The sequence below is a fragment of the Ascaphus truei genome, chromosome 3 (assembly GCF_040206685.1).
Source record: "Ascaphus truei isolate aAscTru1 chromosome 3, aAscTru1.hap1, whole genome shotgun sequence".
In the NCBI taxonomy this organism is placed as follows: Eukaryota; Metazoa; Chordata; class Amphibia; order Anura; family Ascaphidae; genus Ascaphus; species Ascaphus truei.
The window spans coordinates 401369146-401394093 of record NC_134485.1 but is presented as its reverse complement, the minus strand read 5'-3'; the positions used below and the strand labels follow the sequence as shown (position 1 = coordinate 401394093).

The 24948-nt window shown below is 45.8% G+C and overlaps 1 protein-coding gene across 3 annotated transcripts in view; it reads left to right on the top strand.

Moving 5' to 3' along the window:
* The window catches only part of LOC142490359 (glutamate carboxypeptidase 2-like), a 123567-nt gene that overhangs the window by 1376 nt on the left and 97243 nt on the right, over positions 1 to 24948 (top strand). For 2 of the 3 annotated variants that reach the window (XM_075592550.1, XM_075592546.1), the window contains exons 2-3: positions 7446 to 7554; positions 11535 to 11721. In XM_075592550.1, coding sequence (XP_075448665.1) covers positions 7446 to 7554; positions 11535 to 11721 — 296 coding nt within the window. Of the gene's footprint in view, positions 1 to 6382; positions 6591 to 7445; positions 7555 to 11534; positions 11722 to 24948 lie in introns of those variants that run through there. The other variant, XM_075592547.1, reaches the window with a different exon arrangement.

Below are 24948 nucleotides of genomic sequence, written 5' to 3'. Positions count from 1 at the left end.
ACAATTATACATTGTCACATGTTATACATATACAAAAAAAGAAATGGGGGGGATGTACTCTTGCTGCTTTAAATAATGCATGGTTATATTTTTTAGACTGTTAGTGCTAATCATATGGAAAAGAGGCCTTCCTCCCAACATCGTATATGCACTAAAGTCCATCCAGGGTAGCACAAGGAGAGAGTGCTATACAGTATATATCCCCTGTGTACAAGAAGGAGCACACCTGAGATACCAGGGACATATGCTACTAGGATAGCCAAAGTATATTTAAATTACTCCTATCAGCATAAATGCTAGGTATCTCACGTGTGATCCTTTTTCTGCACAGATGTTAATTGAAGGCATCTTTCAGGGGATATATATATATATATATATAGATATATATATATATCTATATATATATATATGTGTATATATATATATATTGCTCTCATTCATAGTCTCTGTGGTTCCAGCTGACGGGCGCATGTTATGTGTTCATCAGTCATGTTGGATCTTTCCCACAGCAGTAGAGGGACATTTACACCTTCTGGATTTTCAGTTATCTGTGCTGCTGGAGTTAACCCCACCTTTTTTCACCGCATTGAACCACACGGGACTCCATTGCCTGTGTACACGCACCTACACATTTGTCAATTGACATTTACTTGATCCTCAGAGACATTTAGCCCTCAAGGCTCATATCATTCTCTTTATGCTTATCAATCAGCTCCACCTGTTTGACTTTTTTTATTTCTGTATGCTTATTGTGATTTATATTTTATTTCGCTAGTGGACCTTGTCCATATTTTAATACTCTATATGCACTATGAGTGTGCGCTGTTCATTTTTCAGTTGTTTCATACTGTATATATAATAAAAAGATCACTTGTGAGCACATTCACATGTCTTAGACAGGTCTGCAACTCTGCCTTTCACCATTATTACCTAGCATACAGTGCTCCCACTGCAGCAAGGGATTCTGCAAATTGACATGCAAATGAGCACATCGTGTCACCTTTTGACTGAAATCCATTTTTACATGGAACCCTTATATGCTAATGCTCACTGTTTATACAGCTTTTAAACAGCTTTTAAACACAGCATGGGAATTAGATACAAAGCCAGAGAACCCAATCACAGACATGTCTCAACCTTAATGGGTCTCATCAGTTTGAGGTTGGTTGCACTGCTGGCTTCCCAAGTTTCAAGGCTGTAGGGTTTACCATACACATTTTAAGTTATGGTGGGTGAAAAAGGCAACAAGAAACCTCCACCATATAGCATATATATGGTGGAGGTTTCTTGTCGCCTTTTTCACCCACCGTAACTAAAAATGTGTATGATATATAAATATATAAATTACATAATCATTGATCTCTCCCTCTACCTTGAAGATAGGAAGATTAAGCCTATATAATAAAGATGCTATAGTCTATATACATATATATTCAGCACGTAACTAGTTAAAATAAGTAATTTAGTCTGAAATTAGAAATGATGTTGGAAAATGATAAGATGCCTCTGCAAAGATGCGAAGATAAATCAGTCTAAGACAGACAGGTGTAGGAATGCTTTATGTGATTTAAGAAACTTGGTATGTTTAAAGTCTGCTGAGTTGAATAATATATGATCATGAGTTTGGAATCAAGGTTAGTTAAATAGTTAGTAAGACAAGACAATAGAGATGGGTCGTAAGAGATTAGGAACATAGGATTAACTATATTTATTTAGTCACAGAATAAGAGAGTCTTGTAAATCAAAGTAAATATTGCAAAATGAAGAAAGTGTTCAAATGTTGATGATTAACTAAGAACATTTTGGCTGACAGTGAGAGAAACGGTATTGCTAAAATTTACGTATAAAAATTGCTAAAACTCAGTATTCTCCACTCTATATAACTAAATTCTATATGCAACTGACTGAAATGATGCTGTGAAAGATGTTTTCTATTGTCTCTGAATACATTGAGAAAAGAACTGGATCGTGGAGTATTGGATAGATATTGAAAGGTGGAAGATTTATTTACACCCATCTAATGAGCAAATGTTCACACAGTACCTCTCCCTTACGGGGAGATAACGGGACTTGCTCAAGGTCATATAGATTTGTCACTGGGGTCTGAAATGGGTTAAAGGCAGTGACGTTATAGTTATACAACTCCTTGTCCCCTGATATTGCCTTAAATTGGACGTTGACTGGACATAAGGACTATAGGTAGAGGCCACATGTAATTGTAAGGAACCTCAACCCTCTCTAATAGCGCGTCTGAGATCAGATGCATTGTAAGGAACCTCCACCCTGTCTAATAGTGCGTCTGAGATCAGATGCATGGTAAGGAACCTCCACCCTGTCTAATAGCGCGTCTGAGATCAGATGCATTGTAAGGAACCTCAACCCTCTCTAATAGTGCATGCAAGAGCAGATACATTACTGTGTCTGTAAAAGTTCCTATGTGCTGCATACCATGCACTATACTGTAATTGTAAAGCACTTTGGGTCCCATTGGGAGAAAAGCTCTATATGAAATAAAGTAAAAGCTGCCATTTTTTCCTTTTAATATGTGCATCAATACAATCCTCACAATAAGTAATTAGCTAAGTTGCTGATTAATCCAATCTCCTGTGATCGATCAAAGAAGATTTGGCTCAAGGGTTCACTAAATGGCTGTCAGTGCAGCAGAAGAGGACCAAAGATGCAAAGTTCTGTGGGGAAGATCATGTGACCAGGCAGTCACTAAATACAATTGGTGCACTGCTAGAGAGAGGGCAGAGCTCAAAAAGGGATGTGCCAGAGCCTGTCTCAAAAGAGGAAGGGGATGTGACTTTGTAAATGGTTGGTAGAGAAACAAAAAATGCTTGTTACATTATAATACATTAAAAATGACATTCAGTTATTGGTTTAGATTTTTTTTTAGATGCTACAAGTATTGTATTTACTATTTCATAGTACAGAAATGATTTATTAAAAAATAACACATGTGGGACATTGCTTGGTCTGCAGCTTTAAGAATATTATTTATTGAGGCTTGAACATAGCTAGCATTAAAAACGTCAACATAGCACTCAGAGGTATAAACACCCCCATCACTCAAAGGCTTAAGGCCTCGGACATGGTCAGCGCTTATGTATTATGTATGTATGTATTATGTATTATATAAGTCTTAGCAAAATGTTAAATTTTCGCGCTTGCCGGAGCGCAGGGCCGGTCACATGAACCAGCTCCCTGACACGCCCCCAACACGCCCCTGGACGGCGCGTGGTCTAAGGCCAGGGAAAGCATCCGCTTTCCCTCAGCCTCCGCGCGCCTCAGCACGCAATCAATAACCATGGACGCAGCCTAAGACATATGCCCCATTACATGAAATTCAGTTAAGATACAGCTGCAACTGCCGGTTGTACAGATTCAGCGGCCATTATTTTAACAAATCATGCGGTTTATACCTCGGAATACCCATGTCATGGCGCGGGATTGCTTCCAACCATACCGCCTTAAGACGCAAGTGCAGCCAAGTGCATAAAATGGCATTTTAGTGTTCTGGCTTTTAAACACCTGAAATTGATACAGTAGCCTTGAGAATTCTGCACTTAAACCCATCCCACACTGCGAGATTCCTGCAGCCAGATTAATGGCGCATCAGATTAAATCAGATTAACACAGCGGGGTCCCAGCATTTGAATGGGACTCACGCTTTGTGAATCCTACCGGGCTGCAAGTCCCATTCAAACGTAGAGACCCCCGCTGTGATAATCTGATGGGCCATTTCGGGTATCGGATCCTTTACTCAGAACTTCTCAGAATACGTAGACATATACCTGCAAAAATATGCAATTAGTGCTAAGGCTTATTTAAAGGACACCTTACAGGTCTTGAATACACTGTCCACAATACAGTGGCAGGAGAATTACATATTGGCAACCTGTGACGTTACGTCATTATATACGTCGATTAGGCACGAGGATGGGTGTGCAGCAGTAGCGTTCGCTTTGGAGAATGACCCTTCAGTTCCACAGGAACAGAAACGTTTCCTGCTAGATGGAATTAAATTTATTCTGTCACATAATTTATTTTGGTTCGATGGGTCCATGTTTCTGCAGAGGTGTGGGACAGCTATGGGGACCAGGTTTGCTCCGAGCTATGCCAACACCTTCATGGCACATTGGGAGGAGACCAATATTTGGTCTGAGAACCCATATGGAGCAAACCTGGTCCTCTGGAGGAGGTACGTCGATGATGTGCTTATCATCTGGCAAGGGGATGAGGAAAGTCTCAACCTCTTTTTAACTCATATCAATGAGAACAGTGTTAATTTAAGTTTCACATCGGAGATAAGCACAAAGAGCATCAACTTCCTTGATCTAACCATTTACATCGAAGACAACGTCATTAAGACCAAGACTTATTTCAAGGAAGTTGATGCCAATAATTTTCTGTTAAATAGCAGTTGCCATCACCATACATGGTTAAACAACATACCATATGGTCAATTCAGGCGAATCAGGCGTAACTGCACAGAGATTGAAGTTTTTAAAGAGCAGGCAGGAATCTTGGAATCAAGATTTGAGGAAAGTCACTATAAACAAGATGTGATTGAGAAAGCACGCTCGAGAGCCCTGAACCTTAATAAAGATCAAATGATGGTGCCTAAACAGAAAAGGGATAACGTAAATTATGTGGTGCCCTTTATTACAAGATATAACAATGAAGCCCATAAGATCAGAAATTTTTTAAACAAACACTGGCATGTGTTGTGTAAGGACACGGTATTGAAAGACCATCTGCCTGAAGTACCCCGTGTTATCTTTAAAAGGGCGGAGAATATTAAGAATAAACTAGTACCGAGTGTTTACAGGAGGGAAACAGAGACCCAGGGTAAGAACTGGCTGCCAAAACCAGTGGGATTCTTCAGGTGTTTTGAATGTAAAGCCTGCAAACACGCACTGACAGACAAAATACACTTCTGTTCGAATGTCACCAAAGAGGTTTTTAAGACAACACAACTTATTAACTGCAGAACCAATTTTTTGGTATATATGCTTGAATGCCCGTGTGGACTACAGTATGTGGGCCGGACCTCAAGAAGTCTTAGGGTCCGCATACTGGAGCACGTGGGCAACATAAGGAGGGGTCTGACCACCCACAGTGTGCCCCTACATTTCATCCAATATCATGGGGGGGACCCATCAGGACTACTCTATAGAGGAGTAGAGGTGGTCACTGAAAACTGGAGAGGGGGGGATAGATTGAGGCGTCTCCGACAGAGGGAGACGTTCTGGATCTATCGATTAAAGTCCCTGTCCCCTGCGGGTCTTAACGTCGACCTAGATATTGCAGCATTTAATTAAACCGAGTATGATACCTGGGATCCTCAATGGTGTTTTTATTTACTGAAGCAATGTAATTTATCATTAGCCCTACTGAGGAAGAAAGGGACAACTGTTATTTGAGATATTTAACTAGTTCCATGTCTTTGTCTCTTTCCCCCCTTTTTTCAGATATGAATATATATATATTTTAAATATATTTTTTAAATATTTTTTTAGCGTTTGAATATGTCCATTTTTAATAAAAATATCATGTCACTTATTGTGGATCACATGAAGTAGAGATGATCCTTTTAAGAAGTGTTTATTAATTAAAAAGTGTTTAATAAATTGTTTATATACATAGCTTTGTGTTATTAATTTGTAGGTTTTAATTATGGTGTAAGTTTGCACCTATTTTAATGAGCATTGCAATGGTGATTTTAGAGATGATTGTATAAAATTGTGACTCTAGGATGTTGTTTAATTAACAGTGAGATGGATTTAATGAGGTATTGATTAAATTATTTATTTATGGTTATGTTAACGACCTAATTCCATAGGAGCTGTGCTCTCTATATGGTACTTACGGACATTTGTAATTATTGAGTATCTGAGGGCTCAATCTGCAGAATATGAATAATTTAACATAAGCTGTGCAATATGCATATGGTTAGTAATGAATGGGAACCAAGACTGAGAATATCTGTATAGAAATGAAATATGTATAGTCAAGTTGAATTCAATGTAATTAAGGGTTTGAGATAAACAGCCCGTTTCAATTAGTAATTAAGTACACAGGAGGGTCTATATAAACAGGCAAGACCCCCCCTATGTCATCATATGAGCCTGAGGAAGCCGATTACTCGGCGAAACGCGTTGCTCAAAATAGTAGCTGATTTTGTCCCACGGAGGCTTCCGTAGCCAGATCGCAGCAGCTTTTGCAACCAAGCAGGAAAGTCCCATCCTCCTGCATCCCGGACGCGGGAACGGTGCAAATCGCTGCTAAAGCTTGATCCTGGACTGCGTGTGGAGGCCAGGGGTGCACCTTTTATGTATGTGAGTTCACTTTTGTATTTTAACTAATAAATGCCATTTTTTAAAACACCTCTGATATCGTGCCTCACTTGTCCCCCCCTACACTGCAACACCGGGGTGAGACCCTGACTGACGACCAAGACTGGGGAGTGAGTCCCTTGCTGACGGCACGTTTGAGGGCAGTCTCCCATGTCCAGCTATTACTTGTGGATGGGTTAAGTTAACCCCAAAGATACCTACCCTCTGTAATTACTCACACTGGGCCGTGTGAGTATTTATATATATATTTATATCCTTATGCACCATTGATTCACCTGCACCAGCGCTTGGAGGGGCTAGAATTGTTCTACCAAAGATACCTTTTACCATTTCTACTTACACATGGCCGTGTAAGTACAATAGTATCCTGTGTATTTTGCCCCTTGTCCACCATATAAGCACTTCTGGTACTGTCTTATCGCCTTACTGATTTCTTGCATGTTTCTCTAATCCCTTACTCCCCCTATGCTTGTTTGTTTTTGATGGGCCATTTCAGCCTGCTCTGGACCATCACACGAGTTACTGCAAGATGGCCACAAATTTTCCTTGGCAAGCAGTCTAAAACCGTCCGTTGCGTCTGATATGTCATGCACTGAATGGACACCAATATTTTCCTGTTGCGCCATATATCTTTCACACATACAATTGTACTCCTACAGTTTTATGATGCAATAAGAAACAGAGGAAACGGAAGCTGCTGTATTTTTTCTTGGTCTTTGAAAACTTGGTATGAGCTACATGCTCCTGGAAGACATTACACTGAATAAAAACTCTGATACATGTTATCTGATGTACAAGTTAGCTTAAACATCTGGTACATTTTTGTGTTGATTTTTTTATTTCACTTTGTTATAATTATTCATATTTGCAATATGTGAATCCTTTATAGAAAGTGCTGAAAAAAATAAATATTAAAATTAAATTGCTTACCAGAAGCAACAGTGTATTCAATGATAAAGAAATAACGTTTGTGCTAATTCTCTTTGGAATAGGAATTTGAACAGATTTGAATTTACAGTTTCACGTTAGAGATATACTGATTGGCATGGTTTTTTTAATTTTTTTATTTTACATTTACTGTAGGATGGTTTGCAAAACCCAGCGGAGACATGAACCCCACCCAAACACATCAAAATCTGAGGAAAACATTCTGGGATGAAATGAAAGCAGAAAACATAAAACAGTTTCTTCAGTAAGTTTATTTATTGAAATACAAATATTTGTATGTTGTGAATTTCTCCCTCCTAAATGTTTATTGCTTTCCTAATGCTTCTAACCTGAAATGACACGCAGTACTGTAAACAAGTTTTAAAATCCTCACCTTGGCAAACTGTTCAACATCATTATATTCCTTAAAACCACCTTTCCAGAAAAGAGCTAAACCCATGTCAGAGGTAAAAGATCTGTTTTTAATTTATTTTTCTTACTCAAAGTAACTTAGAAAATTATTCTTAGGAAAAAAAATAAAAACTGGATTGGATCATCCTGTAACTGTAAAGCCAGGCCCTGTAACCCTGACAGTTTCTATAAAGGATCCATCCAAACCGTTTTTAAATTTTCTTATTTTTTAACATAGGTTTGAAGCAGGAGGTCTACGGAGCTGATCCCCATTCATTTCATCTCCAGGGAACCCCTGCTTCCTGAGATACTTACCTGTGGCGATAGTATCCAGGCAAAGGTTAAAGCTTCCTCATCACGTGGGCCCATAGAAAACTGATATTGTTCACAAGTCTTTAGTCTTTGGACCAGAGTTTAACAACCTCGGGGCACGATCACCACATACAGTATGCATGAAGTTACCTCTTTGCCCAAAGCCTCTGGTACATAATGGAGATTACGTTGGATACATAGCGGCTAGTCTGATTGGGGTTTGATACCAGTGCATTAGGAGTTTGTATGCATTATTTTTAACAGTTACGCATACAGTATGGAAGTTTGGAGATTGCTTCAAATATGTAATTAAAATCATCTGGTTCCAATACATATTCTAAACCTGACTCCCACTGTTCAATAGGTCTGGGTTTGTCAAAATTGGGGTTATTAAATAAGCTTTTGTACAATGTCGGTATGCGACTTTTCCGGCCACTTTAGCTCATACATGAAATGAGGCTGGGTGGTATTGTTGGATAAAGATCCTCAATTGGAGGAAATGAAAGAATTCTGAGTTTGGAAAGCTGTGGAGTGAGGAGAGTTCAGTGAAAGAGATCATTTTGCCTTTTACCCAGTGGTGGTTCATTCTCTCTATGCCTTTGGGGGGTCAAGATCTTATAGTGAGCATGCATCAGGCCAGGGAGGAGGTCAGGTTTCCCAGTAAGTGGGGTGAGCAGGGAATTTTTAGATGTAAGGCCATGTTTATATCGTATACATTTCCAGCATTTTATAGAATGTTTGACAGTTGGGAGCGAGACTTGGGAGTTAACATAGCGGAGGTCTGTCAAGCAGAGGAATTTGTTGATGGGAAGTAGGGTGTATGCGAGGCCTTCGATTTGGACCCAGATTTTCTGTTTTGGGTCACTATGCCGCATCTGGCTAGTTTGGGCTGTTATATGCTAAGAAGCATGGCAGGGTGAGGCTTCCAGCGTGTGACGATTTGTGGAGGATCTGTCTTTTAATTCTAGGTTGTTTGTTGTTCTATATCAATTGGGAGAATTTCGTTTTTAAATCCTTTATATCTGTGTGTCTGATTGGGATGGGTAACGTGTTAAAGAGGTAGAAAATCCTAAGTAGTAGATTCATTTTATCGCGTTGATACGTCCGATCCATTGTATTTGGAATTTTAACCGGTTATTTAAATTGGGGGGCGGGGCTGGTAAGGATGGGAATTTTGCTTGGTATAGTGAGGAGTAGGCGTGGGTAAGCTGGATGAATTGATTTTTCATTCCATTTGAAGTAGTAGAAATCGGGGGACAATAGTTTAACTATTTCTTTGGGCATATTAATGACTAGAGATTTTAAGGGAGATATGTCCAAATAAGTGATGGCGTAACAATGGTTTGAGACAATCACCGAAATATTGTTTGCAGAGAAACAAAAAAGAGACCAATTATCTGATGGACATCCACATGAAGGGATTGAGGCTGTGACAGAGCTCCTCATTAATTGGTTGGCAGACAACCCTAGAAATAGACAGGAAGTGACTATCAGAAAGTATAGTAGCTCAGATGGAGAGAACAGCAGACTTTTTTGAATAATGGAAATGAGATGTAATGAGAGAAAATGTTCAGCTGTAAACAAACAATCCACAGACGTTTCTTTCTTTTGGAGTAAAAGGGAACCATTGAATGTAATGTGGAGATTATATTTGCGGTTGTTTCAACAAGTTAAGAAAGAGAGGATTTGGGACCTGTGAGCTCACAAGTGACAAAACGCCTCCAGACAGCCATATTTCTTTTGTTTGTTTTTTTCCCTCATATGGCTGCTGGAAAAATGAACGCCAATGTTTGTTCATTTCTTCCAAGATGTAACAGTTAACATATATTGTAACATATTGTTTTAAGCTATCATGAAATAAACTGACATTATCCCTATGCTAATGAGCTCAGTTACCAAGTTATATTTGCATTTTGCATAGTGAATAAATAAATTGCCCTTCCTGTTTATTTGTCCAAGTTTAATTAAGCTGAGTGAATTGAGCCATGTATTTCTCAGTTAGGCTACCGCCCCAGTGAGCGTGTGGCGCACGCGACAGGGTGCCTGGTGGCACTCGTTCCCGGCATCAGTGCGACCTGATGGACTTCAGGCAACTCGCGACGGGGATTCGTGGCGAAGGCACGGCGGGAGCATGTCCATGATGTCCCGCGGCTGTTTCGCCCTCATCAGCTGAACCGCAGGCGACGTAGCCAATGATCTGCCGGCGCACCAAAAGACAAAAATCTTGTCTTTTGGCAAAGGCGACCGCGCATCGTGCCTTGTGTGCCCACACACACACGCCGACTGGGGCCTGCCCCGTAGAAGGCTGGACTTTGTGTGACCGCGCATGCCGTCACGCATACACAGCTGCGGCCACTGGGGACGAAGCCTTACTCACTTGCTTTTTTGTATTTCACGTGTGTAACCGGTGTTCCACCACCTGACGGGAGATCTCTACTGTTACCTGCGATTGGTGCTACCTGTTAGGCTCACAGAAGGCCCTGAGCATCTGCCGATGTTTTGGGGGATAGACAGTACAGGCTTTCGGCGCTCGGATATTTCTTTTCTCGGTGGTGCAGTGCCTCCATTCCTACAGGGCCTATCGCAGATAGGTGCAGTCCCCTGCGGAAAACACTCTCCCCCACCCCCTGAAGAACTGCAGCCTCAGGCAAGAGTATAAAACAGATTACTTGGGTTTTTATTCTTTATAGCACAGCCGCAGCATACTGACATCATTCAGCATACATCAGTACGCCCTCTTCTCTGTGTAGCAAAAGAGATTATCTCCACTGGACCCTACAAAACCCAGTGGAGTGTCACCTCTTAGCTTGCTATTCTCTTGTTCCCAGACTTAACCCCCAGGGCATGATACCCCAAAGTTCTATCTCTGTTTCCCACACTCCCTGGTGGAGTATGGGGTAGATACTCCCACTCCCCTGAGGGAGGAGATAGAAGGTGAACAGAGCCCTGGCTCCACACTTCTACAACTACTACATTTGGAGATGCAGCCCATTTATGTTACCAGGGGAGGGGCTCCAGGTCTCAGCCCCGTATGGGCAGTACCCAGGCCATAAGCCACCCCCCCGTCACTCAAGGGAACAGCTTACTACAGTAGGGCAGATTTAACCCTAACACTGCCTGCACTGGTACCAGGACTTATGTATTAGGCAGGGAAATTAGTAACCCAGGGGGTTACCTAGCTACACGTGGTTGGAACATATTAGTTTACCTGCCTCTATTTGAGCTACTGTTCCTCAGAAATGTGAACGGATGATCATATTTGCAGTTCTAAAATGTGCATCTATCAGAAGTGCTTTCACTCTATGGAATCCTCTGTATGTCTTTTTGCTTTAATACGGTGTCATTACAGTATAAAAAGAAGCCATTCTTCAGTGTTATGATATAATTGAAGTAAAAACATTAGTGCTTTTAAATGAATGGCAGGAGTCCTTCAAGACACTTCTACAACTGATTCAATGGAACGGGCAGGGGCAATTCCCAGGCTTCTTTTAAATACCACTGACGTATTCTTTTTCTTTTTAGCAACTTCACACGACTCCCTCATCTAGCAGGAACAGAACGAAATTTTCAGCTAGCAAAGCAAATTCAAGCCCAGTGGAAAAACTATGGATTGGATAAAGTTGAATTGGCTCATTATGATATTCTCCTGTCATATCCAAATGACACAAATCCCAATTACATCTCAATTATTGATGAGAATGGAAATGAGGTAAAGAGAATCTCATTGGAATTATTAACGGCTTGTGTAAATGTCTCTCTCTCATTTTATATTCTCTTTATGTATGTACAGTATAAATAAAGCATTTAAAAATAAAATGAACCAACACTCACACTGTCTTAATAAAATTCAGTTAGAGGTGCTCTGGTCCTGCATCTATACCGCAAGATGCATATGCATATGCATATAAGTGTACAAAAAACAAACTGGATCAACACTCACAAATTAAATCAAGGAAAATTAAGGACTGACGTTTTCCTTTTGGTCTAACAAGTTGCTTCTTCAACGTATCAAAAAAGCAGCAATACAGAGAAAAATTTGCACACACAGGATGTTTCACTGATAGGAAGTGCAGGCAGCCCCAGAAGTAGCTGTGTGACGTGACTATTATGGATAATCATATATTATCTCTAACTGGCTGTAATGGAAATGGCAAAAAGTATTAAGTATTTTAATCAACCTGGCACTTCAGATTTTAATGTTGGTTATAAATTATCTTAAAAATATCTGAATTGTTTTATGGCGGGACAAACCGCTGTCCATGCTTAGTTTTATATGCTGATCGAGGGATAAGGGTATCTGGTTTTGTAAGTGGTGGGATGGAAATATGGCTAACACTAGAATAAATGGAAACCTTTAAACTATAAACTTTTAAACTATACCTTGAAAGGCATTCTGTGGGTGATCTGAGGAGTATGACGGTGTGTGACCAAGACAACACTCCAAAACTGTGTACCTTTCATAAATGTGAAATATCCTAAGCCTCATAGCAATTCAAAAGAATAACAAATAGATATTTGTAACAGTTGCAATGTGACAAACAAATGATTCCAAACACTTCAGGAGGTGCCAGGAACAGACATCTGTTTCTCATGCAAAAATAAAAGCTGGTTGTCATATTTCATATTCAGGCGTTCATATCAAGTACATAGAAGCAACAGTGAAAATTGTGTTTGTCTAAGTATTATAGAAACAAAGTTATGAAGTCTTTTATATATTGATACAAAGTCTAAAAGACAAAAGAAAGGGTTTCTTGCTTAAAGTTGTAAAAATTGAAAGGGGTGGTTTGATACCATACCCTGAAAGGTGGGCTTATGTTGATTTCAATTAACAGAATTAGAACATAAATCCTGCATTGTAATTATGACGTAGATTTCAACTAAGGGAGTGCTCATGCAGGAACACGTGAAATCTCAATTTTCACTCAAGACCTTTTGGGATAAGATCTGATCAATGTTATGTGATAACGTAAGTTAGATCCTACTTTGAATGATTTTTTATTTTAATAAACTGCCTGCATTTTATACTGTACTGTATGTTCTTGTAATAATATTTTTCTGTAAACTAAGCACTGACCTTTTTATATATTAAAGCTAAACTTTAATAAGTAATTATTTGGGCTTTGATTTGAACTGTTGCATGCTGTATAGAGTAATTTACATTTTAGACACATTTTACTGTAACAGATTTTTGTGTTAAGTGCATACGTTCTCATAATAAACAGAGACCAAAGACTCTACGTTCTTTTTTTTTTTTTATCCCATTGGTGGTGGTGGCAGCAGACTAAAGAAAAATTGATTGCTTGAGGGTATATATTATTCATTTGAAGTACCTTTTGCAGAAGGTGAAAAGTGGGTCAGCTTGTTAGCTGTGTGTATTAGCCCTTGTCACATGCCCACAGGTGTGCCATTCATGAGAAATGGTATATTGGAACGGATTGAGGGGAGGTATTCATTTGAGGGAGCTTTGCGTAAGGTGAAAAGTGTGTCCGCTGGATAGCTGTGTATTAACCCTTGTCCCATATACAAGTCCCATGCTCACAGGTGTGCCGTACCGTACATCAGCGGTGCACAAACTGTGGGGCGCGCCCCCTTGGGGGGGCGCACGGTTTTGTAGGGGGGGCGCGGGCTGCTTGCAGGGAAACCTGGGGGTGGGCAGAGCTGTGCAGGGGGCGGCCAGAAGCTCCGTGCTGCTGCTTCTATGTGTCTGTGTCTTGAAGAGGGGGCGGGGCTTCTCTCTGCACAGACAGCCCCTCCTTCTCTTCCTGTCTGCTTCCCACACCAGTTTTCAGCAGCATGGGGGGTTGGGGGATCGGAGCATATCGCCCCCCCTGGAGAAAGTGTGTGTTTGTGTGTGTGTATTTGAGTGTGTGTGTGTATTTGAGTGTGTGTGTGTGGGGGGCGGGGAGGGGGATTGAGTTTGTGTGTGTGTGGGGGGGGGGTTGAATTTGTGTGTGTGTGTGTGGGGATTGAGTGTGTGTGTGGTGATTTGAGTGTATGTGGGGATTGAGTTTGTGTGGGGGGGGTTGTGTGTGTGTGTGTGTGTGTGTGGGGGGGGGGGGTTGTGTGTGTGTGTGGGGGGGGATTGAGTGTGTGTAGGGATTGAGTGTTTGTGTGGGGATTGAGTGTGTGTGTGGGGATTGAGTGTGTGTGGGGATTGAGTGTGTGTGGGGGGATTGAGTGTGTGTGGGGGGATTGACAGTGCGTGTGGGGATTGAGTGTGTGTGTGGGGATTGAGTGTGTGTGTGGGGATTGAGTGTGTGTGTGTGTGGGGATTGAGTGTGGTGTGTGTGTGTGTGGGGGGGGGGGATTGAGTGTGTATGTGTGGTGATTGATTGAGTGTATGTGGTGTGTGAGTGTGGTAATTGATTGAGTGTATGTGGTGAGTGTGTGTATGTGGTGATTGATTGATAGAGAGAGTGTGTGTGGTAATGCAGTGGTGCGCAAATTAGGGGGGCAATGATTATTTAGGGAGGCGCAGGCGGCGTGCGACGAAAACTGGGTGCGCGGGCCGGCAGACGCGGTGCGCGAGGGGCGGCCAAGAAGATGTGCACGGGCGGGCAGCCGAAGATGTGTGCGGGTGGCTGAACAGGATAGTGCAGGTGGCTGCAACGTGATGGTGTGTGAGCGCACGCGCAGGGGCTTCGGAGGTACGGGGAGGAGCAGGGAGAGGGAAGGGAGGTAGCAAAGAGTTGGATGAATGCCCCCCCAAAGGATTGCCTTTGTGCACGTACGCTCTCCCAAGCTTGGCGCTTGGGGAGACAAACAAAATTGACTTTGATGTGCGCTCAGCAGCAGTCAATACACACACAGACACACACACAAATAGCCCCGATCCACACTTGCAAAAGTATGCAGGCCACCCTGTGCTCATGCTTGGAGAGTTGGTGATGTCACCGCTCTCAGCGGCAGCGGGGACGCAGCCTAATTTTGCAAGCGCGAGCTGTTGAAATATGTAAGTATTTAAACATATTTGGATTTATATTGTTACCGTTTAATAAAGGGCTTTTTTTTTTTTTCATGTGATTTTGATTACATCAGGCAGGGGGGGCCCGAGAAATTTTATGGATGAAAAGGGGGGCTCGGCATAAAAAGTTTGCTCACCCCTGCCGTACAGGACAGTCCATGCAATGTCTTTAAATGTAATGTGTGACCTCTGTTCATTTAATTTAACAACGTATCGTCATAACTTTGTGCCCAGGACATACTTGAAAATAAGAGGTAACGCTCAATGTATTACTTCCTGGTAAAATATTTTATACATATGTAACGGGGTTTCCCCCACCCAATCGCAGATCACACGGTGTGGGGGCAGGAAACATACATGGTTACTAATTGTGGTGCATAACCTGTTGGCTCACAGGAGGGCTGAGCTTCCGCCACGGGGAACCTGGGGTAATATTACTGTGGACAACTTACGTATAACGATGCAGCGCCTCCACCTGCGATGGCTCCCACCAGAGGGGGAGTAGTTCCTCGCAGGACAATCAATACTCACACACAAAATATATATATGGGACTTTACTTATTCCGCAACACAACATATAACCACAACAGTTTGCATAACCTGTGTCCCTTCCTGGAGGAGACACTTACTGCACCATGCAGGACGCTTACGCTAATTTGCACCACAGCGGGCGCTAACACTTCTAGGCGTCACGGCGGACGCTACCACCTCTAGGCGTCACGGCGGACGCTACCACCTCTAGGCGTCACGGCGGACGCTACCACCTCTAGGCGTCGCGGCGGACGCTACCACCTCTAGGCGTCACGGCGGACGCTACCACCTCTAGGCGTCACAGCGGACGCTACCTCTCAAAGAGTGATCCCACCCTGTGTCCAGTAACCCCAACCCAATGTCTCGCACTCCCAAGTCATATACCAATGTGTGTGTGTGACTGCGCAGCCACTATGTCTGGTGATAGGCCTTGTTGGTGCACGTGAGTTGTGGGTTACCTTCCCGGGCTCCAGCCACGGGTGCCGCTATATCACTGGGGTTGGATCCACCGGGATATCCTCCTACGCGTGGGGTGAATTCCAGCGCGGATAATATCACCGTACAGCTCCGCACCGTCTCTACCTTAGTTAGGGTCTGTCTGCTGCCAGTAGGCCGCAGTCACGCTAGCTGGGCCTCCGTGGAGATAGTCCAGCTCCCTCTTAGCAATCCGAGCAATGTCCGTGATACACTCCTAGCAAATATATAATGGGGCAGGGTCCCTAACCTAGGGCCTGTCCCTACAATACTCAGCTGGGATGACTCAGGGCTATCTGGGGCCTAGGGGACTTGCTGGCCTAGTGCAGAGAGTCACAGACCCCTGCACCCTACCTCCTTCCCCTAGCAGCTCCAGTCACCAACTGCTTTTCTCTGTCTGCTTTGTGCTGCCAGACTCACAGCACTGCCTCAGACTACCGCAACAATGTTGCAGACCTCCAGGTGCCTCTTACTGACAGAGGCAGCACAGCAACAGGAACTCACTCTAACAACTAACAACGCGCGCTCGCTCGCATACCAGAAGGAGGGGGTGGTGCGCAAGGGGGAACCTGGCTACATCCTCCCCCTGGTGAAACCATCAACGTCCCCGCTTGGGATAAATAACTCAACCCGTACAGAAATTATATAATAAAAATGCATCAGATCATATAACTTAGCACATGCCCAACTCTAAACAATATTGCACAATTCTGTGAGCATCACAATCACAGATTGGATCTTGCTCCGAGAACACTGCTGAGCCTCATAATGGGGTTCCCCCATTTGATCGTAGGTGACCAGAGTTGGAGGGTACCGGATTCGTTGGCTCCGACGGAGTTGTTCTTCTGCGACTCCCTCGGGGGAGTAGTACACATTGTCCTGAGGCTCGGCCTCTTCCCTTGAGGGGAGAATTGTCTCTGTACAGTCTCTGTTAGGCACAAAGCTTGGGCTCTGTGGATCCAAAGGCTGGCCTGTTGGTGCCACCTTAGTAGGCGTTGGCCTACGGGGCCCTTTACCCGTAGCTCCTCCGGGAGATGCCCCCTCTGGGGGGAAGTCCCTTTGAGAGGGTTCTTCCATAGGATCTTGCAGAGTTTCAGGGTGGGTCTCGTTATCGACAGTCTCTTGACCCAACCCTGATACGTCGAGCTCACCGTTGAGTGGTGTGGCCAGTATCTCTGCCTCTTCATCTTCCACTTGTGGGATGGGAAGGAGATGATTACGGTGCCATACCTTTACCCGGCCATCAGTGTCTTTGATGCGATAGACCGGGAGGCCAGGCATCTGGGATTCAATTTCATACACTCCGTCTCTCCATCGGTCAGCCAATTTGTGTTTTCCCGGGACTCCGAGATTGCGAAGCAACACAGCATCCCCAGGACAAAGTTCCCGATATTTGACCTTATGATCATATCGCCGTTTGTTACCTGCATTCAGCTTAGCTGTGGACTTTTCTGCTTGTTGATAGGCCTGCTGCAAGCTGTCTTTGAGTCGTTGCACATATTTGAAGTGGGTAGCATTATGTACCCCATCCGTTGAGACTCTAAGACGCACATCCACTGGCAACCTCGCCTCTCCCCCGAACATGAGGAAGTATGGGGAGAACCCAGTTGACTCGTGTCTGGTGCAATTGTATGCATGTACCAAGGCTTCCACGTGTCGACTCCACTCCGATTTCTGAGCACTCTGTAGTGTTCCGAGCATATCTAGTAAGGTCCGATTAAAACGTTCGGGTAACGCATCCCCTTCGGGGTGATACGGGGTCGTTCGGGATTTGGCAATGTTCAACATTTTGAGCAGTTCCCGGATCAAGGTACTCTCGAAATCCCTTCCTTGGTCAGAGTGAAGGCGGTTAGGAAGGCCGTAATGTACGAAATACTTTTCCCATAATATCTTCGCCACGGTGATGGCTTTCTGGTCTTTAGTAGGGAAGGCTTGAGCATACCGAGTGTAATGGTCTGTGATGACTAGCACGTTGCATATTCCCCGGCTATCAGGCTCAATACACAGAAAGTCCATACACACGAGGTCCATAGGACCAGAACTTTTTAGATGACCCATGGGGGCGGCTCGAGTAGGTAGGGTCTTGCGCTGAATACACCGAGTACAGCGGCGACAGTGGTGTTCAACGGCTTCTCGCATCTTGGGCCAGAAAAAGCGATCTCTGACTAACCCAAAAGTCTTGTCTATACCAAGATGTCCATGATCATCATGTAGGGACTTCAACACCAGGTATTGTAAGTTCTTAGGGAGGACTAGTTGTCTCCTATCCGGGTGGTTGTGGTATTGCACCACCCGATAGAGCAAGCAATTGTCTATTTCAAATTTGTCCCATTCTCGCATGAGCAAGGCCACCAAGTCATTGGGCGCACGTTTCAGAAGGGCTGGGTTCCTCTTTTCAACGGCGTGCCGGATGATACTAGCGACGGGATCTCGTATTTGGTAGTCTACCAGATCTTTCCACCGGAACACCTTGTCGTGCGTGAGGTGCATCCCTTTTGGGTCGCAGTAGGCGGTGGGGACAGCCTGCGACTGGCATCCCAAGGAATCGGCCACTCGTAATTTTACACATAGCCCGCACTCCGGGGCCAGGAAGTTCTTCCCATTCCTCATCATCTGGGGTAGCGAGTAGTCCTGGCCTTCGGGAGAGGGCGTCCGCCCCAATATTCAATGGTCCCGGCTTATACTTCAAGGAGAAGCGGTAGTTACTGAGGGCGGCCTGCCATCGGTGGCCTGCTGCATCTAATTTGGCCGACGTATTGATGTACGTGAGGGGATTGTTATCCGTCCTTACCTCGAAGGTGACACCGTACAGGTAATCGTGGAGCTTCTCGGTGATAGCCCACTTGAGAGCCAGAAACTCCAACTTGTGGACGGGGTATCTCTGCTCACTGGGTGTCAAGCTGCGGCTGACGTAAGCTACAGGCCGCAGAACCTCAGGGTGCTTCTGGTGCAGGACGGCGCCTAGTCCATTTAGACTGGCATCCACATGCAGGACGTATGGCTGCTCGGGATCCGCATAAGCAAGTACGGGCGCTTCGGTCAGACACTTCTTCAGTTTCAGGAAGGCCTGCTCACACTCCGAAGTCCATTTGTCACCGAACGGTTGGCGGGCCGATACAGCCTTCTTCCCGGTCTCTGAAGGGTATATTTTCAACAGATTGTTCAGGGGTTTAGCCTTGCTCGAGTATCCTTCCACGAAGCGGCGGTAATACCCACAGAACCCCAGGAAGGATCGCAGCTCTGTGACGTTCTCTGGGCGAGGCCAGTTCACTACGGCCTCTACCTTGGCAGGGTCGGTGGCGATCCCTTTGGCGGACACTATGTGCCCCACGTAGGTCACCGAGGTATGGCAAAATCGGCACTTGTCTAGGGATAATTTCAAACCTTCGTTCCCCAGACGGTCGATCACCTTAAACAATCGCTCTTCGTGCTCTTCCAGAGTCCTTCCGAAGACGATGATATCATCCAGGTACACCAGACACTCCCGGGGAATCATGTCCCCGATAGTCTTTTCCATCAACCTTTGGAACGTAGCAGGCGCCCCACATATACCTTGGGGCATACGGGTGAATTGATAGAATCCCAGGGGGCAGACGAAAGCTGTTTTCTCCTGGTCTTCCGCAGTCATGGGCACCTGATAGTACCCTGATCGGAGATTGAGCACGCTAAACCAGTGACTTCCATTCAGCGCATTCAGGATCTCTTCAATGCGCGGAAGGTTGTATTGATCCGGGATCGTGCGATTGTTCAGTGTTCGATAGTCGATACACAGTCGTACGGACCCGTTCTTTTTCCGCACCACCACTATGGGCGACGCGTAAGGTCCTCGTGATTCCGTCACAATCCCAGCGGTTTCCATGTCTTGTATGGCGTTCCTCACATCGTCCACATCCCGAGGGGCGATGCGACGAGAACGTTCCCGGAACGGAGTGGCATCACTCATTCGAATGGTATGTTGGGCACTGCGGCTGCACCCCACATCCATCTCGCTCGTGGAGAACACATGTCGTCGTTGCAGCAGCTGGGTGGTCAACCGTTCTTTCCACTCTGTGGACAGCGTCGACTCGCCGAAGTTGAAGTCCAGATCGACTACCCGCTCATGCGCGGCCGCCGCCTTCACCTGAGGCGTGGCTCCCACCGGGCTGACCGGATATATGCATCCCAACTTCTGGTCGACATCAAACTCCATCGGATAGGGGGAGAGGTTCTGCACATACACGTGGGTTCGAATAGGGATCTTAGCCGTCCATTCCCTCACTTCGGGTAGTACTCTATACCCTCGCTGAACCTCTTCTTCTTCAGGCTCAATCTCCAGCGAGAACAGTTGGTCGTTCTTGTCTCGGTCGGGATAACAACACCAGACGGCCATCTTTTGCACTCCCCCTGGTAATATGGTCGTCAGTCCTCGTTGACAATTGTAGAGGTCCCCATGACGCTCCAAGGCATATACCCGGTGGCACTCTTCTCGTAAGATGGGGTCTAGGAGCGAATCAGCCAGCGGCAACTCGTTGGTCTCTTTCAAGTAGGCTCGGATTATAGCTTGCACTATGTCCGCATTGGTTCCCAAGATGATTGGGTACTTGCAATGGTCTTGGGGCTCCGGGCATACCATGGCCGCTACCTGCATGGGGTGCTTCTTGCCGGTGTTTAGTTGGAGTATGTCCAGCTGGACCCTTACAATCCCATCGATGGGGTAGTCTTCATTACTTAACCCCCTAACCTTCATATGTTCGGCCGGCCTCAGGGGGCAGTGTTGAAGGTGCTGATCATAGAACTTGCGATATATTATGGTTACTTGTGACCCTGTGTCCAATAGGGCCGAGGCGTATATCCCTTCTAGTACCACGGGCACGATGGCCGCAGGGCCCACTTGACTGCAAGCTTCACCGGGTGAGGCGTCATCACTGGGGCCAGCGTCAGCAGGGGCATCCGGGGTTCCAGAATGAGGGAGTTCGAGGTCAGCTTCTGCCATAGGTACACTACAGACCATAGATCGGGCTGATTTCCCTCTATCGGAAGGGTGTTCCTCAGGATGACCTTCTCTTTCTGGGCAGTTACGGAGGACGTGACCCTTCTTACCGCAGTTATAGCATACAACCGGGCGGCTTTCCGAGCGACTCGTGGACGGGGAAGGTGGTCGGTCGGGGGGTCTTGGTTTGTACCCCTTGGACAAGGCAGCAGACTCTTCCTTCTTTTCCGTAGAGCCCTTTCCTTTGGATGCAGAGGGGCTCTTAGGTGTAGCGGTTGAGTGTAGCATAACATGAGCCTCCTGTAGTTTCACTTGCCGCAGCAACTCGGTGAACTTGTAGGGGCCCCCGTCCATTATCTTGCTGCGGAGCATGTTGGCTATGGGGTGTGTGGGGCATGATCCCCGCAGATACTGCTTATGGAGAGCTTCATCCATCCCAGAGGCGGAGACCAGCTTACGATTGAGTAGAATCCCGAGGACCAGCTGTAGACGGTGGATAAAAGCCGACAAGTCTTCCCCTTCCTTCTGATAAAGATGGAAGTACTTCGTCCAGAGCGCTCCTTCGTCTTCTGCTAGCCCGTATGCTTCTAACAGGAACGCCACCATTTCCAACGCTGTCAACTCTGGGTGTTGGTCCCTGTGGATGGTCAACATAGTGGACGCAGGGGGTCTGAGGCATTCCATGATACGCTGCCGCTTTACCGTGTCAGTGCACGACCATTCCTCTACTACTTTTACTGCATTCTCCCTCCAAAGGTCTATTCCTTCCTCTCCCTGGGGTATTGGAAGTATTCCAGAGAAGGCCTTAAGCTTCCGGTAGCTTTGAGACTGGGATGCCACAGTGAGGGCTTCTACGAATTGGGGTAACGTCACCCCCATTATGGAACCTTCGTTCGTTGCTCTCTCCCTGATAGGCCGGGAGTTTACCTCGCAGGGTACGGTGTCGGGTGGAGAGGGGGGGCAGTCAGCCCAACTACTGGCTTCCGGGAGGGCGCTTGGGGTAAAGGAGACTTTGGGTTGGGGACGGTCAACCCGGTTTGGGGTACTGGACACGGGGGTACGTGGTGTCCAGGTACTGGTGGACGGTTCGTCTGGATCTTGAGGAGGGGCTCTAAGCGAGAACATTTCCCTTATTACTGGTAAGTCCGAGTATATAAGGGGGTATCCTTCTGGTGGGCACTCGGGGGCTACTAGAATATTCGGGGCCGCTTCAGGGCCTATGTCCCGCCCGACGGTGAATAGTAGGGCACTCAAATCATAAGTAGAGTCGAACACCCTGCCACGGTACCATACTCTATCTAGCCCTAAGAGCTTGCTCAGAGAGTTCCGGACGTCAGTTTCCGCTACTAACGCCGGGACGTTCCCTATGGCGACAACGTGTCTAGGTGGTTCACGGACGGTGGTGGCCCACGCGTGGACCTCTTGACGGGAGGGAATTACCATGATGCTGATCTGTTTTGAATAGGGCACCCCAGGTCTAAGATCTCAGCAGCGCCTCCAAAATGTAACGGGGTTTCCCCCACCCAATCGCAGATCACACGGTGTGGGGGCAGGAAACATACATGGTTACTAATTGTGGTGCATAACCTGTTGGCTCACAGGAGGGCTGAGCTTCCGCCACGGGGAACCTGGGGTAATATTACTGTGGACAACTTACGTATAACGATGCAGCGCCTCCACCTGCGATGGCTCCCACCAGAGGGGGAGTAGTTCCTCGCAGGACAATCAATACTCACACACAAAATATATATATGGGACTTTACTTATTCCGCAACACAACATATAACCACAACAGTTTGCATAACCTGTGTCCCTTCCTGGAGGAGACACTTACTGCGCCATGCAGGACGCTTACGCTAATTTGCACCACAGCGGGCGCTAACACTTCTAGGCGTCACGGCGGACGCTACCACCTCTAGGTGTCACGGCGGACGCTACCACCTCTAGGCGTCACGGCGGACGCTACCACCTCTAGGCATCGCGGCGGACGCTACCACCTCTGGGCGTCACAGCGGACGCTACCTCCCAAAGAGTGATCCCACCCTGTGTCCAGTAACCCCAACCCAATGTCTCGCACTCCCAAGTCATATACCAATGTGTGTGTGTGACTGCGCAGCCACTATGTCTGGTGATAGGCCTTGTTGGTGCACGTGAGTTGTGGGTTACCTGCCCGGGCTCCAGCCACGGGTGCCGCTATATCACTGGGGTTGGATCCACCGGGATATCCTCCTATGCGTGGGGTGAATTCCAGCGCGGATAATATCACCGTACAGCTCCGTACCGTCTCTACCTTAGTTAGGGTCTGTCTGCTGCCAGTAGGCCGCAGTCACGCTAGCTGGGCCTCCGTGGAGATAGTCCAGCTCCCTCTTAGCAATCCGAGCAATGTCCGTGATACACTCCTAGCAAATATATAATGGGGCAGGGTCCCTAACCTAGGGCCTGTCCCTACAATACTCAGCTGGGATGACTCAGGGCTATCTGGGGCCTAGGGGACTTGCTGGCCTAGTGCAGAGAGTCACAGACCCCTGCACCCTACCTCCTTCCCTTAGCAGCTCCAGTCACCAACTGCTTTTCTCTGTCTGCTTTGTGCTGCCAGACTCACAGCACTGCCTCAGACTACCGCAACAATGTTGCAGACCTCCAGGTGCCTCTTACTGACAGAGGCAGCACAGCAACAGGAACTCACTCTAACAACTAACAACGCGCGCTCGCATAGCAGAAGGAGGGGGTGGTGCGCAAGGGGGAACCTGGCTACACATACTAAATAATACAGTTTTTCTATTTTTCTTTGTTTATTTAGACATCACATCTTGAATCAATCAATCAATCAATCAATCAATGGTTTCATGCTGTATTTCTCTCTTGCCATTTAGATTACTAAGACTAGACAATCATTTTCAGGCTTGATATGTCATCAGATTCCATCCCAAACTGTTTTCAGCCTTGTATATATCATGGCAACAGTTTGAAAATATACGGAAAGGGCATGTTAAGATTAACATCGGAGCAAATATTAGCATGACCACGAATAGATCTTTTTAATATGTTTATTTCTTGAAAGAATGCCACCTTTTTTTCTTATTCAATCCTTGCAAAATGTGACTTGTAATAAATCACTGCTCAGATAAAACGGTTGATACAGTAGATGCACTTTATTATTGTAATAAAGAGTTTTATCAAAATCGTACAGCCTTAAAACCGTGCATATAATCAGATATAAAGCTTGACATCACAAAATCGGGCAAGTATATATATATATATATATATATATATATATATATATATATATATATGTATGTGTGTGTGTAGCCAGGTACCACCCGTTCTTACCCTGGTGCTAGTGGGAGCTGCCGGGGCGGCCGCGGCACCGGGGACTTCCGGAAGAATTGGCTCAGGGCGCCACCATGTTATGCGCGATTCGTGCATGCGCAGTAGCGCGATAGTTGCGGCAGCCCCTACAGATAGAGTTGCGCATGCGCAGTGATACAGGAGAGGCGGACATTTTAGATAGGAGCATCCCTAGCGGCGGCCATTACCAGGGAAGGCTCTGTGTGGGACTACAAGTCCCATGAGCCTCAGGGAGTTGGGATACCAGGTGGTCACAGCAGTCAATGGGGTTGTCAGAACTCTCTGCTCTCTGATTCTGAAAAATTCCGCACGCTGGAGAAAACCGGCAGTTGGTGACAGTTGGTGCTGGGAGGCAAGGGGAATGGAGGTGCATAGTGCAGGGGGTCAGTGACCCACTGCATAGACCAGAATATTCCCCTAGGCCCCAGTGCAGGCCCTGAGTCACCCCCAGCTTGTGGTACTGCAGGGAACAGCCCTAGATAGGGACTTTACCATTTACTGATAGTAGCAGTCAGGAACACAGCATCTTCCTGAGCTACAAGGTGATCTGTAGTTTGGGATCAGACTGCATTGTGGAGTCAAGCCTCGTGAGAGACCTCCCTGACAGTGAGGAACTACTCGTGAAAGACGACGCTGGATCTGCGAATCCT